General features: G+C 32.3%; 1 protein-coding gene across 1 annotated transcript; it reads right to left on the reverse strand.

The window, feature by feature from the left end:
- Positions 1-549: 549 nt before the first annotated feature.
- Positions 550-16,423, reverse strand: LOC126780344 (uncharacterized). Its single transcript, XM_050504741.1, has 7 exons — positions 16,207-16,423; positions 12,321-12,388; positions 11,572-11,663; positions 3,478-3,553; positions 2,922-3,031; positions 1,097-1,175; positions 550-866 (listed from the first exon to the last, which is right to left on the reverse strand). The coding sequence occupies exons 1-7, from the start codon at positions 16,312-16,314 to the stop codon at positions 767-769; spliced, it is 633 nt and encodes a 210-aa protein (XP_050360698.1). The 5' UTR covers positions 16,315-16,423; the 3' UTR covers positions 550-766.
- Between the last annotated feature and the right edge of the window lie 457 nt (positions 16,424-16,880).

Below are 16,880 nucleotides of genomic sequence, written 5' to 3' on the forward strand. Positions count from 1 at the left end.
AGCCCTACCACCAGTAAGGTCCAGCGTGAAGCGCAAACAAATGACGTCAAATGATATTTTCATATTTTTGCATGCTGTATTTGTATCTAGTAGGATACAATTAATTATTTTATTGTGTTTATGTATTTACCACCTAATTGTATCCATAACGCTAACAAAATAAAGAGAATAGTTCCACTTTGTATAGTTCGCTGTCCGATATAATGATATGATATGTACATTTAAATATTATGAGGATTTATATATTAATAACTATAATAAGAATCTGAATAATATATTATGTTTTGTCTGATATTGGAGGTTTATATTGGAAGTGTATATATTATGGTCCTCCAGCAATAGGTAATGAGTACTAGATAATTGATTAACAGATTAATATAAGATTCGATAACTTTACACAATTGTTAACATAATCGCACATTTATTCTTAACGTGATCGTTTATTCCTCGCCTACCACGCTGCCTTTTGTTTTATAATCTCTGTACACAAATAATAACGTTTTGCGAGTGACTCCGCGAGTTTGCCGACACTACCACTGCCGGATAGAGAGCAGACCGAGAGTGTTATACCCTTCCGAAGGATATAACCATGCTAATCCCCGGCGGATCATATTAAGAACCTAACACTATATCATGGTAGCAAGCGCCACTGAAGTTTTCACGTGTGAAGCCGGTAAGATGGCGTCCAGCCGTATAAGAGCGATCCCTCTTTTTCGTCACCGGTATCAGATGAAACAACGTTTGATGCTTACCGAGCCAGCGGCAACTATGGAGGACCCCTCGTCATAACGCTGCCTCGAACATTCATAATGCATCTCATGCTCGGCGGTGAAAGAAAGATATTGCAATGAAAACATGCACCACTGCTGGAATTACCACAAAAAATTACATCGAAAGCAAATTAAGAGAAAATTTTGAAAACTTTAGTTTTCAAAATTCACTTCTTTTGTATAGAGAGGGCATTGCAATAAATATTTTCGCAAATAAATTCATAGCAAAATATTAAAATACATTAATATTTTAGACGAAGCTTCTAAACTAAACGTGAACTTAAGTTATATACAGACAATATTACAATATTTCGATGTTTCCAAACCTGGTATCGCTCCGCACATTCTGACCGGCGGGAGCTGCTGCCACTCCGGCCTCGCCCGCCTTCCTTTCTCCCGGTTGGACTGAGAAGTGAGAACAAAATCAATGATCGACAAGCCATAGACAACAACCAACAAATATTGTAATTAATTGTAATCAATCCAAAGAGCCCGTGAAAGTAAGTCGTACGTCATAGCATAAAAGCTGAAAGTTTCTCTTAGCTGACAGAACTGACGAGAATTTTGTTATATGATACTGTTCCGGTACGCGAGTCGGATATATTCCATTATTTATTAAATATTTTTTTGTTAATGCAAATAAGATATACTTTCTATAAATTCATATTTTGTAATATTAAAACAATAACGTGATGTTGATTATGTTCCATTTAATTAATGTCAGTGTCGAGTGCAGTAATGGTAATCTGAACAATAACATGGCATTATGAATTGCCATGTATAATATTTTTATTAAATATGATTTCTGTGCATCGTTTCGCAAGAGAAAAGTTAGACATATTGAATATTTTTTTAGCTTCTTGTCAAGTAATGTGTACAACGTAGAGTCGAAAATTAAAGCATGTTATTTTTATTCGCAATTTATATAAATTAATTTTTGTAAGAGAATATGACAATTATGTACGCTGATCCTTAAGTTTCATCACAACAGTTTTATGCTTTTCATACTCAATATTAAAGTATAAAGTATTCCAATCACAATTTACCTACTTACCTTATATTAAAATTATAGTTTATTCCAATCACAATAATAGTAACTAAAAACAAACCGTAAATTTAAATATTCCAAGTGATTTGCTGGAAACTCACAATATTATGCGCTACAAACAATTCTTGATTAATAATTCTTCATTTGTAATAGAGCAATATTCCAGTTTACTTAATTCCACTTAAGTTTCACTTCAAACCGGAACACAAAAATAACAAGTACTGCTGTTTTGCGGTAAAATATCTGATGAGTGGGTGGTACCTACCCAGACGGGACGGACAAAGCCCTACCACAAGTAAATAATATAACAAATTTCTACTGAAATTAATATAAAATTACATTTAAAACAATACATTTTATCGTTTCTTACATTTCGTATCGTATATGTATTTCGTATGTATTTCGTATGTATTTCGTATATGTATTTCGTATGTATTTCGTATGTATTTCGTATATGTATTTCGTATGTATTTCGTATGTATTTCGTATGTATTTCGTATATGTATTTCGTATGTATTTCGTATATGTATTTCGTATGTATTTCGTATATGTATTTCGTATGTATTTCGTATGTATTTCGTATGTATTTCGTATATGTATTTCGTATGTATTTCGTATATGTATTTCGTATATGTATTTCGTATGTATTTCGTATGTATTTCGTATGTATTTCGTATATGTATTTCGTATGTATTTCGTATGTATTTCGTATATGTATTTCGTATGTATTTCGTATGTATTTCGTATATGTATTTCGTATGTATTTCGTATGTATTTCGTATGTATTTCGTATATGTATTTCGTATGTATTTCGTATATGTATTTCGTATGTATTTCGTATATGTGTTTAGTATATGTATTTAGTATATGTATTTCGTATGTATTTCGTATGTGTATTTCGTATATGTATTTCGTATGTATTTCGTATATGTATTTCGTATGTATTTCGTATATGTATTTCGTATGTATTTCGTATATGTATTTCGTATCGTATGTGTATATCGTTTCTTTCATTCATTGTTTAACGCAATCATTCTGTAATTTTCTACTCGCTAGTTTAACTCAAATATCTTGTCAATTTAAGGTCAAAGTTGTTTATTTACCTTCATTTCTATTCCTGTTCGAATAGATGCCACGTGAAACTGTTGTGTTTATTCTGCCCCGCTCGGTTGGAACATTTCTGGTTGCTGTAGGTGGTCTGCTTGAATCAAACCTAAAAAAACTTAAGTATTAAGTAATATTGACATAGTAACATTCGACAATCAAGATATCTGCTTATATAAGTAAGATATATGCTTTGAGTAATTATATAAAATAAATATGTATGATGGTTAATAAAATGTGAGTGCCAATCCCTTAAAAATATTGATTTATAATAGTATTACAATCTTCATATTATGTTCGAAGTAATTTGAAATGTGGCTTAAGTATATGATCTCCCAACAATATAAAATAGAAATGTTATTATTATATTAAAATTTAATTTTTGCTACACCCGCTTTAAAGAATAAAGAGAGAATTTAACGACTATATTGCAACATTTGGCCATTATAAGTTTAATTTTAAATTTGCTAGTTTTGTGACGCGCGTTGTTTACGCAAATGAATTTATATAAATTTAGATTTTAGATATCATTAAAATATTTCGATGTTTCCAAACCTGGTTTTGCGGTGCACGTTCTGAGCGGCGGAAGCTGGTGCTTTCGCCTCGCCCGCCTTCCTTTCTCCCGGTTGGACTGAGAAGTGAGAACAAAATCAATGATCGACAAGCCATAGACAACAACCAACAAATATTGTAATAAATGACAAAATAATCACACACTTTATAATTTTATCTTTAGACAAAACGCTCCACGTATTGCTAATACTTTAATTGTAATCAATCCAGAGCCCGTGAAAGCCAGACCTACATCATAGCATAAAAGCTGAATGTTTCTCTTAGCTAGGGAGCTGACGAGAATATTGGTATATGTTTTGTTCATGTTTTGTAGTGACGAGGATTTAAGTTCAGATCAATACGAATCGATTTAATTCAGTTAATTAAAGTCTTATGTAGCGTCGTTTTTGATTTAGTGTTACAAATTTGTAAAAATAAGCGTTTTCAATTATGTCTTTCTTTTGAGTCTGATGATCAAAATCACCCTGAAAAGAAAGAAAGTCCACGAAACGGATATGTGCTGTGCACGATCACGGGACATGGTTATGAATATACCAAAAAAAAAAAGTTTTACTAAGTCAACCTACTAATTCGCCCATGATTCAAGCTGTGTCTATTCAACTCATTATGACTCCTGAAAGTGGAAATAATGTCAGAAGATATTGGTTTTGTGTGTCACCTATGGCTGATAAGATGATAGAAACATATATTGTTAGTTACCCAAGAAACATCTATGTTAAATTCAGCTTTTATTCACAATGTCAGTACACATACAATCTATTAAAGTTTAAGGGTGTCTGGTACCTGGTAGGCTACCGCCTAAACGAAAACGGAAATAAATAAAGGAAAGAAAATAAATAAAAACCATTTATATAGTTAACCTACAAACCCTTTTAGCTTGTGGCTCATTTCATCGCATATATAGCTGCGATTCGGAAACGAATCGTGAAGATACGGTCGAAATACGTTTGGGCACTGTTCGCTTAGACGGCAGTGAAAGTATTAGGAATTATCACGGGAAGTAGTCAAATGTAGAAAAAAAATGAAAAAAAGATACAGACGTGTCACGTGAGCAAATCGTATAAAAACTTTATTCGACAGCTCCCTAGCCATCCGCTCATTGAATTCTTTTGATGTCTTTGCGGGTGACCTGCAAATGGCTGACAAGATAGAAACATCTTTAAACACACGAAACATCTTTAAACACACGAAACATAGAGCTGTCAAAACTGTCTGGATACTAAGGAAATATCTTTGATTTACCCACGAAACATATAAAATTCAGCTTTTAGTCTACAACTGAAAGTTAAGTACAATTACAATCTATTAAAGTTTATGGGGTTAGACTGAGGGTTGACACGAATAGATGAAAATTAAAAATTTTACTTTCAAGCCAAGCTCATTTATTAAACTATTGTATGCCGTATAGTATGACGCAAAAAAATTGACGCATATACATTGTCGTATCCATCGACGCGACGATCGTGTAACACGGTCGCTCGATGCCACTGCAGCCGTGCATTACCGAGTGCAACGACGCGATGATCATGTAACCGTCGCCCGATGCCACTGCATCCGGAACCGGGTTCAAGCACCAGGAGAAGGGTTGTCAAAATTACTTGTTAGAAATTTATTGACAACATATTAACTATATTTTTCTTTGTTTAAATATGGAAATCGCAATGCTGGACACAGAAAATTAACATTTAGTGTTAGGTATATTTAATTAATGTAAAAAAGGTGCGGTTTAAATATTTATCAAAAAAATATCTACCAATAATTTAATTATTTGTTAAATGTCCGGCGAGAAGCAAACCTATACCAAATGAGATTATTATGAAAGCAAAAATATAACATCAACTAGGCTATTATTGTTATAAATGTATTGAATTCGAAATCCAAATCCATATTTGCTTAGATTAACTTTAAAAATAACAGAAAGTAACAAACATTTAAATACTTAACTCAGATGTTTTTAAAATTGTAAACAATGCTAAAAAAACATGTCGTTTATTTTTCAAGGTGTAAATTGTCTACGGAAATTTTGTTAAAGTTGTAACACCTGGTCGGAATGTCGTTTATGAAAGTTACAAGACAGAAAATTAAGAAAATCGGCACGTTTGTCGAACTAGTTGTAAGACGAAAAACCGAAGATTTTTAAACAACATAAAAAAAAAATTGTCTCTCCGTTTTGTCGCTATAGAAACATTAAATAAATAATTGTTATTTATTAAGTTCCATTTTCTGCAGTCCTGCCATTATGTCTGCAGAACTTTATGACACTTGACTGAGTAGTTCAGGTGTGACAAACAAAAAAACACAAATCTACATTCACAGTTATAATAGGTTATAATAGCTGACCAGACCTCGCTGCCCTTCTGAGTACATACAGTAAACAAATAAGTATTATAATTTTGTTAAGTTAAACATACAATATTTTTAATGATTTTTTTTTAATTTAATTGCGGCTAATAGGATAATAATAATTGATTCTTATTAATCGTATTTATATCAATTATGTCGTACGACATAATTGTATCCAGTTTTGCGAAGAAAATAAATAAAAAATAAAGTAAAAAGTTACTTTACCTTTTAGTTTATCGCTCGTTATCGTTGCATCTAAGGAACCGAGTCGTGAAGCATACAAACGAAATACGTATCGGTACGGATTAGGATACAGGGCAGTGAAAATGTTATTAAAGCAACAATTATTGCCATAAAAAGTTATATTATTGAATATTACATTCTCCTTCGAGTGCCACTCCGACTAGCGAAGGTTGGCAGTCAGCTTTAAATACTCCTTCTTGTTCTTCGCGAGGCCAAAGAGTTCGGCAGAACTCGCGATACCCGTCCATTCACGGATGTTGCACAGCCAAGATTTTTTTCTGTGCCCAACAGCTCTCCTTCCGGCAACTTTTCCCATCATAATGAGTTGCAAAACTTCATATCTTTCATGCCTAAGCACGTGTCCGAGATATGCAACTTTTCTCTTCTTGACAGTCTTCAAAAGTTGCCGTTTTTGGTTGACGCGTCGCAGAACTTCCACGTTCGAGACCTTTTGAGTCCAACTAATGGCCAACAAACGTCTATATGCCCACATATCGAATGCTTCTATACGTTTTTTGAGGTCTTCTTTAATTGTCCACGCCTCGCATCCGTAAAGAAGTATAGGCCAGATGTAATAATGTAGGAGTTGTATGCGCACAGGGATCTTAAGTCTGCGATTGCAGAGTACTTTTTTTAACGTGCACAAGGCACATCGAGCTATTTCGATGCCAGTCTTTACCTCCTGTTCACAGCTCCAGGTGTCATTAAGCCATGTCCCCAGATATTTGTATTTGCGCACCCTCTCAATTTTTTGGCCTACAATGATAGCAATGTCATCGAAGCTATGTTTAGATAATACCATGATCTTCGTTTTTGATAGGTTCATCCTCAGACCAGCGTTTTCACTGCACTCATTAACGGCTCTTAATGAATTACAGCTCTTCAGGAGATTATGCTATTAGGACTGTATCGTCAGCGTATCTGATATTGTTAATATACCGGCCATTTATTTTGACTCCACATTCTTGGCCTTCAATTGCTTCTGCTATTATTTTTTCAGAGTACAAATTAAATAGCGTGGGTGATAATATATAGCCCTATCGGACTCCTCTCTTTATTTCTACCTCATCAGTCTCCTAATTGTCAACTCGTACAGTAGCCTTCTGGTTCCAATACAGATTCTGGGTAATACGTACATCTTTGTCATCTAAGCCGATATCATGTAATATTGCAATTAGACGGTCGTGCAGTACTCTGTCAAAGGCTTTTTCGTAATCGATGAAACAAAGGAAAACGTCTTGTTGCATGTCTCTGCATTTTTGTACGAGAACCTGCATTGCAAAAAGAGCCTCTCTCGTGCCCAGTCCTATTCGAAAGCCAAACTGACCATCTGCGAGATGTTCGTCGCATTTAGCTTTTATTCGCTCTTGGATGCTGTGATTGGCTTCTATTTGAAGTAACATGGTTTGGTTTGATTTTGGTACTAAGAATATTATAAGAATATTACATTATGAATTCGTAAATAAATGAAATAATCACAGTTAACAATTGTGAGATATATAAATAATAATATGACTATTCTAAATAGTAAATAACTTTAGAGTACAGAGATGCAAGTTTATTACATTAGTAGTATGTAAATAATACCCAATTCTAGAAATGTTGGAATTTTTCATGGGAGTTAAATAACAAATGCGGTAAAATTTAATCTTTAAATAGTGTCAAATAAGGACGCCCTCTGTCTCTATCTGTATCTCCATTTATTTCTTCCAATCGTAAGGTTTTTACTAACAGAAAATGCGTTAAACGAGGAAAGTTTTTGTATAAAATTTGTAAATGTTTTGTACGAAAAGGCTGAATACTTCGACGTTGTATTGTCCATAAAAAGATGTCTTACGCTTACAACGCTAACAAAAGTTTTAAGGGAATTACTTATGTCTTAAAACAAGGAACTTATTTATTTTATATATAAAAAAAAATAACCAGTGAAATCTCGCAACAAGCTCTATAGAGCTAAATAAATCGAGGTGCTCAGATTTACCGGAGTAGAGTTTGTGCCATGCATATAATGCTTCGCTTTTCGTTCAAAGGAGAATGACCAAAAATGTATAATATAATAGTTTTATTTTCAATTTGGGCGGGGTTAACAATGAATCATCATTAGCGCTCCATAAAGAGTAGCGCACTATTAAAATGGATTGAAATAAATAAGGAAGCATAAAAAAGTTCAACTATTATTACTTTTCATAGTCATATTTTTTTACTGACAGCTTATTTTTCTGTCATAGTCAAAGTTAGTATCTGTTTAGTGGCGTTTAAGTCAACATAGGTCTATAGTGGTGAATATTTGGACAACTTTTGTTCATTCTCCTTTGTGTTGTCGTTGTTTCGTTTGATTGTTTTAGGTTTTTTTTATTAATTTCATTATAATATTTATAATATTAAATACTTTGTGGCTTTAGATTGCAATTATTAACTCGGTTGTAATTTTGGATGTAAATTAATAGTATTTACTTATTATTATTATTTTAGTATATCTACATAGTAGAGTAGTAGTTTTAGTAGTTATTTTACATAAGGCTCTAGTTAATAAGTAACATTGTTTTAAGCTAGGTGTAGTGTAGTGTTATTAGGTATTATAGTATATTAGTTACAACTTTTAAAGCATATATGAAAAAATTCCATGATCGTTATTTCGCGGCACATTTAACTAAATAATTTTGGTTATTAGACTATATCTCTCGCCCTTCACGTCTCCTGACGCTCGTGCGATTCGCGTGGCATCATTCGCAGCTAGCGCCGCCAATCGCCGCTGCCATTGACATGCTTAGTACATTAACATATACCAATAGCAAAAGAAGTAACGATAAATAAACCTTAAATTGAAATATTCGATATAACCAATTGAAAACGAATGTCCAAATAAAAAAATATTACATAATATAAATATTAATTATTTAGTTTTATCACAAATTTTGATATTTTTCATAGATATTTGATTATTAATTTCTTTATACCTATATATTTTATATATATAAGTTCTTAAGAAGCAGTTCAGTCGTTGATATGGACAATGCACCGCACTACTATCAACACCACACATGACAACTGAAGCGCGACTGCCAAATATGTCTTGGAGAAAAGATGACATACAAAAGTGACTAGCAAGCAAAAATATAAATTATGAAAAGGACTAAACAATGTCAATTCAAGGTCAAAGTTGTTTGTTTTTCTTTTTGCCATTGGAATAGTCCAACTGCCATTTGAATAGACTGAAACAAAGTATGTATAGTCTAGTTGCTTCGGTCGCAAGACGCATAGCCGTTCGCACCGCGCTAATATTCGCTGCAGCGAATTTCTCCTTAGGCCTTAAAACTAGGTAAGCCTTAGAAGATAATAACATCGAAATAATGTACTAGAAAATTGTAGATCTTAAAAAGGCCTACTGAGTCTGCGATAGCATGTATCTGTCTTCTAAAGTACATTTATAATAACTATTTCTGACTATTACAAATTAGAAAAAAACTATACTATATGTATATCCATTTTCTTATTCATGTTAGTTAACTTGAGCAATTTACTTTAATGAATACTTTAGAAGATATCACCGATTTTAAATCACGTCCGACCAAAAAAACCGTTCGTTGCGATTCTGGTAAAATTTTGACATTGGCAGTTAATATTATCCAAAATGATATAGCGATAGAATAAGTTTAATCTGTTTCTGAATAAAGTTACGATTCAAACCAATTTTGATATCGTTTATATTTCTCATTTTAGTCATACTTATATAAACTAATAATATATAAACGTTATTATATCAAATATACACCTGCTTAATAAATTTTGTAATTGTACTTCACATTTGATCTAGTAGGCGGGTCGCCACTAGCAATTAAATAAACTTTGAATGTGGGTAAAATAATCATTGAAAGGACATGTTTCAGTTTTGTATAGAGCTTTTGACTGCACTTTGCACACTACACTAAAATTAGTCGAAAAAAAATATTATAATCTTACATAATTTTCATAATTTAAAACGCGTTTTGCTTAAAACTCTTCATGCTTGTAATGACGCCGGTATAAGTTTTAAATATCAGTATTGCCATACTGACATGCTCATTTTAATGATTTTAAATTATTATTATAATTATAACAAAGTATAAAAATCACCTTTAAGCACTAGGTTATAATATTTTATTAAGTGAAAGTCGTATTAGTATTGCAAATTTGTCTGAACAATTTAACTTTTACTTAATGGGAATTCAATCGAAATCAGTTTTATTTTAGATTAATCAAACATGAATAATATTTAATTAAACACACACAGAGATGGACATTATTTACGGATATGTCTATTCAAAAAATTTCGACAAAAATACAAAAGATATTAATATATATATACTTTTCACATTCAATTGTATGTACAGGCGCAAGCTATAAAGTTAGAAAATATTTACAATAAATATAAATCTGTGTAAATGTTTTAAAGAACAATTATGTTAAGTAATTATTGTACATTATGCAAATTAATTATTATTTACATCACTCATACCTCAGTATTTAAAAAATAAATATATGTATGGGGAATACTATTTAATAAAAAAGTTATTGATTTCATATTTTTTATTATACTTTATTGTCAATTTTATTTCTTATTAAAATAACATCCAGAAATGTAGGCAAATCATATTGTCTTCAGGCCGAGCCCATCCAAACTACCACACCATACCCAATTGTACATTTCCAACAAATGCAGCTGCAATCGTATACAACAACACTATTTTGTCAATTATTAACAGGTCATATGAGATTATTGTCATTCATCATCAGTCAGTCCGCTGTTGGCCTTAGGCCTTTCTCAAAGTGTGCCACATGTTTCTTATCTCAGCCTTTTCCAATGCTTCTTCATCGATCATCGGTCCTCCTGACTTAAGTCTGGAGTAATAACTAAAGCTTATGTGTGATATATCCGAAAGACTAGATAAATAAAATTGAACCACAAAAGTCCTAATAAAATATAAACATTGTTAGGGCTAATGTGGCTCGCACTTGACAATTGTCACAAATCTCTTTTAGTTATTACCACAGAACTCAATAACTAAGTTTTTCTTTTCCAACATTCAATATTTCCTTTTATTTTGGGGATACTGTACCGGTACACAAGACAAATTGTATGTTGTTCTATAAAATCATATGTTGGTATATTAAAACTAATGTGTAGTTGATAATGTTTTATATAATTAGTCTTCTTGTTGAACACAGTTAGTGTATTCAAACATTAGTAACGCATTATAAATTACTAAGTATAATTTTTTTTACAAAAATAATATTGTTGTACTACATTTACTAGCACTTTTAAACTTACTACTATCTTTTTGTTAAGTACTGTGTACAATGTGCAGTCCAAAAATGAAGCATGTCCTTTATTTTTGCAAATTACATTGATTTCCTCCATTTCATACACAATATTGAAATGTGTCGTCACATTAATCAGTTTATGTATTTCATGCTTAAAATGGAATTATAAATTCATTAAAAATATCTTACCATTAAAATTTGCAGAAAAAGTTTTATTTATTTTGCCCCGCTCGGTTGGAACATTTCTGCTTGCTGTATGTGGTAGTCTGCTTGCATCAAACCTAAAAAAGGAAGTTTTCAATAATATTGACATAGTAACATTTGACAATCAAGATAGCACTGTTATTATATTATATTTATGTACATATGCCAATCCCTTAAAAACAATGGTTATATGATAATGCTACTCTTTTCGTATGTGCAAAGTTATTTGAAATATGGTTGAAGAATTTATATGTATCTTTTAACTATATACAAAACACAGATATTTTATGAAAATTAAAAAAAAATTTTTGCCTTATTAAAATTCCCTGTAATCATTAAATGATTACAGGGAATTTTATGAGTATATAGAAACATGTAAATATATACATGTATATAGATGCATGTATTATAAAAATTAAACATTAGAAATGTGACAGGCAATAGAATATGAATATATTACATGCCATAATTTATCAGGACAAATAAAGTGCAACAATGTAATGAGTACTTTGTATTTTAGATTACCCAATCGCCTTAGCCATCACACAGCATTATTCCACACATTTGAAGTAAATACAAACTATGCACATAACAATTTCTTGAGTCCCAAAAGGCAATACATATGACGCACCTTATTGAGTTTTTTTTTTAAATAACAGACATATTTGCTGGGAAAGAAAATCAATAATTAAAAGGCCTTTGATAAAAACATTTTAAATGAATTATTAACTCACTTTACAAGATCAGATGCTCGTTGTTTGTTCATCGTATCATGTGGCTTATTTAACCTGCTTTGCTGGTGCTGTAAATAATGTTCATATATAGTACTTGGTTTTAAAGTAAGCAGGTAAATTCTTGTGTCTTTTTCTTGTTACAAAAATTAAAAGGCTAAAACAAAAGACAAAAGACGCTGCATAAGCAGCATAGGAATTGCAGGCCTAGTAGTTGCAGAGGGATTAAAGCTGGTTGAAGATTTACTGCAGCACAAGCTGGAGAAGGTAGTGGCAGTGGTGGTGATCCATGGAAAGATTGTATGAACAGAGCAGTAGTTTTATATATATATATATATATATATATATATATAAAACATATATATATATATATATATATATATATAAATATATATATATATTTTATAGATATAAATTCTGACATGTGTTCTAGCAGCATGATTTCAACTGTTACCGGTTGGTACCGGTAACAATTTTACATGCATATGTGCAATGTTCTCTCGGACAATCAGGTGGGTTTTGGTAGTCATGACAAACTTCAGGATTTATTTATATCTTCAATTGAGTCTTGAAAAATATCCTTAAGTTTTCATAGTATATTTATATCTGAATTGAGTATATTTTCGTTAGTACCTTATTTTTCTGGCAGGGGCGTAGGCCGCCATTTACAACAAAATAACTAACATTTATTAAAGTTAAAACGTTTAAATAATTTTAGCTTATAAATATACACTTACAGTCATTGTATTTAATTGATTACCACAAAATCGTCTATTAAAAGTACATATAATTAAAACCACTGTGAAACTTAGATATTTTTAAAACAATTTTTAATTACAAATTGAAAATTTGAAAATATATCACACAGTCTTAGTAAAACTCCAAAAGTACAATTTACAAAAGTTAAAAGTGAAGGATGACAGACAATGCGTACCTCGTAACTTCAGTCTTCAGCCTTCGCTATGCAACGATCAATTGAGGCTTGCGGCCCGCGCAACTCCGAACAAACAAATTGAAACACCCATGACCCATGACCTATCCCAATCAGTTAGGTAACCAGAAATCGAAGCCCGGGCCTCCTACGTTTTGTACAAGCACGCTGACCGTTGAGCTATTATTTCAAACTCAATATTACAATATTATAGTTTTTGATATTTCAGTTATAGCCACGCTTGGAGTTTATATTTGGTTTTGTTTGTTAATTGAGTTCGAAGCTTAATATAAATTGTATAGTTGTACGTTTTTTTAAGGGAAAAAAAAAATCTTGAATAATTGACCCCCTAAAAGAACCCATGGACATCTTGATTCCCCGAAATTTGGGGGAACACCCCAAATTGGCATCACTGGTGGCGCATTGGCGACTTTTGTCGGCGACGTAAAAGTTTTTGTTACCAAAACGTTCCAGTTCGCTCACGGAGGCTAACAGTGACAAAATGTTTTTGAAATCAAAGCGTTATTCGTCGTTATGGATTTCGAAAAGACGGTCGTTGTCTGCGGAATCATAAAACGCATGAGAAAAAAGCCCTATATTTATGAAAAAAGCCTTCTGTCAGAAAAAAAGCATTATAAACATTTTTAAACTCAGTTATATATTTTGTTATTTAAGTTAAAGTTTTAACTTAATGGCCTATAATCCTAACTGATATTATAAATGAGTGTGTTTGTTTGTGATGCTTTCACTCATAAACGCTAGTTGTTATATAATTTGTTACACTATTTTTATATAAGGAATAAGAAAATATTTTACTTATATAGAACGTTTCGCCGTACCCGTGTGTAAAGTTATCCACTTTACGGGAAAAAGAACTAGTTACTGCGGCGACGTACATTTGGATAATTGATTCGATTATTAACACCAATTGATATGTAGTACGACTTTTATTAAAATTTTTGCCACTAAAAAAATCTTGTTTGATTAAAAAATTATTTGCTATGTTCGGTCAGTTTTAATGCATTGTGTTTATTATTATTAAATGAAATATATATCAATTCGCCTCTTTGTTAACTTTAAAATTATGCAGATTTTATGGCAAATAATATCGTAAAAATAATTATCCACTTGTTTATCGTATCAATTATGTAGTAAAACTGTACTGTACTGTTTAACTGTCTCGTTGGTGTAGTACTAGTCTACATAGCGGAGAGTGGCCATCCGCATAGTGCGGGGATATCGCACGATATCCTACGAGGCGGCAACCATCCTAGCGCGCTTTCCGCCCTTGGATATTCTGGCGGATATGGATGCGAGGGTCTACCAACAGACCCGCATCCGCCACCAGAACAGTGATAGCGCACCCACTTCGAGTGCGCTCGAGGCGTTGAAGCGGCAGGAACACCGGAGGGCTCTTGCGACGTGGCGCGACCGTCTCTGTGAAGAGCGGTACGCACGCAAACGTCGTTGGAGCGATCCTGCCAGCCTTCGAAGCCTGGATGAGACGAAAACGACGAGTCTTACGCAGTCAGTCCTTCCGACTTACGCAGGTAATGACCGGTCACGGTTGTTTTGGAGAATACCTGTGTAAGATCGGACGCGAATCTACGGCTGTGTCACCACTTTTTTCACCGCAACAAATTTTTTTTTTAATGTTGAATAACCAATTATGTCACTTCATCGAATTTTAATTATAATCAATAAGTGCATTTCACTGCAAAACTTGATGTGATGTAACAATTTAATTTCCCAAAAGTAGTCCCAGGTCTCTCTTCATAGGCAGTAATTAAGAATAGACAACATATATTATTAATAAATATATGTAAATAAATATATAAATAAATGGAGTTTGATTTAAATAAACCAAACATACCAAAGCATAACACACATTTACTAAATACTACTACTGCAATGTTGGGCAATAAAATAAATCTTAGGACTTCATACTCACATTTGTATCTTGCTAGAAAGATAAAGTACATACCTATATTATACTTGTTCATATTAATATTAAAGTAAAAGTGAAGTAACAGCCTATGAATATTCCACTGCTGGGTTAAGGTCTCTTCTCCTTTCTTTTTTTTTTAGTAGGTTTGGAGCTTATTCCACCACGTTGCTCCAATGCGGGTTGGTGGAATACACATGGGGCAGAATTTCAGTGATATTAGACACATGCAGGTTTCCTCACAATGTTTTCCTTCACCTATAAGCAAGAGATGAATTATTAGAGAATTTTAGCCATATTTGGGGTCCACCAAATATTGTATGATGGGTGTTAGTGCATCTAGACTGAATAAATATTCTAACTAGAAGGAAGATTTACTAAGATTGCTTTTAAATATGAACTAATCACTTCTTTTAATATCCTATCCCTTCTTTTCTCTGTGCACTCATCTATGTTTGGACAATTGAAATTTAATGCAATGTTATTATATCCAACAGGTGGTATTAATTGAGTTGGAGTTAGTCGCAGCCCAGTCGATAACACTTTGTAAGCCTGTATGTCATTGTCTTTGTTCTAACAAAGCATTAAACATTCCTCCTATATTTTTTTCTGTGGAAGCTAAGCAGTCTGGTTTTTTATAAATGACAAAAATCTTTAATCACTTTAAACTTATAAAATTTGGTGAGGCAATATAAAATTGCAAGGTTTTCTTATATCTTATTCCTTCCTATATAGTATACTAAGCGGGAACGCTTTTTCAGACTGTCTTTATTAGGTGAGGACACAATTTTGTTTTCATCATATTGTATTTAAAGTTTCTATGAAAGGTTGTTAGGTGTTTTTCAAAGATTATTTAAAAATATTATTTGAGTTTCAAGTCTGTTTTCATTTAAGCCATGTCGTTGTCTATTTGGGAATAATACCATTATGAGTAGCGGTAGTTGTGTTAAATAACTAGAAAGATAACTACCCTGATTTATCAATGAATCATCTCGTAGGTCCAGATAACTTACCTGCTGCTTCATCCGCTTATTTGGCGGTGGAGATGCCATTCCTACTTCTTCCGAAGAAGACGAAGATGAGCCAAGTTCGTTATTACACAAAAACGTTTTTTTACTCATTATTATAGCAACAAAAGCATTATTATAGCATAAAACATAAAATTTACGCAATAAGTTGTATAAACTTTCGCGGCAAAATCCACAAAAACTATGAGAATGAAGTGTCAGGTGTCATCGGGCCAGAATGAGAAAGCATTAGCGGAATTCGTAGACCGTAGACAAAGAAACTAATAAACCAAGGGACCGTGCAACCGCGATTAGGACAGAGATTTGTCAATGTTTACGTCTAATGTTGCCAGAGTAACCGTATTCCCTGTTTTGGGGGATTGACACCCGTAATTATTATTGAGTAAATTAATAACTACTGATAATTAGTTAATAGTTTATGTTTGAGTATGTAGGTGAGTACCTATTATTTTTATTAAAGTGCATATTACGTAAATGAATAAGGGTTTAATAGATTAATAAAACAAGAAATATACTCAAGACTTTTTAATTATTTACTTTACCTTATAAATAAATATTACCTTGAAAAGATTTAATTTATTGTAAATAAAAGCAACTTTACACAACTATATTCGTGATAAAATTATCTTTATTTTGATATAAAAATCAATTGGTAAGCA

This window comes from Nymphalis io, chromosome Z (genome assembly GCF_905147045.1).
Source record: "Nymphalis io chromosome Z, ilAglIoxx1.1, whole genome shotgun sequence".
In the NCBI taxonomy this organism is placed as follows: Eukaryota; Metazoa; Arthropoda; class Insecta; order Lepidoptera; family Nymphalidae; genus Nymphalis; species Nymphalis io.

Excerpts from the sequence above, each read along its gene's own strand:
- LOC126780344 (XM_050504741.1), bottom strand. The coding sequence starts at position 16,314 with ATGAGTAAAAAAACGTTTTTGTGTAATAACGAACTTGGCTCATCTTCG. Across the intron at positions 12,389-16,206 it reads ATAAGCGGATGAAGCAGCAG|CACCAGCAAAGCAGGTTAAA; the intron begins GTAAGTTATCTG and ends CATTATTTACAG. Across the intron at positions 3,554-11,571 it reads TTTTTCTGCAAATTTTAATG|TCCAACCGGGAGAAAGGAAG; the intron begins GTAAGATATTTT and ends CTCACTTCTCAG.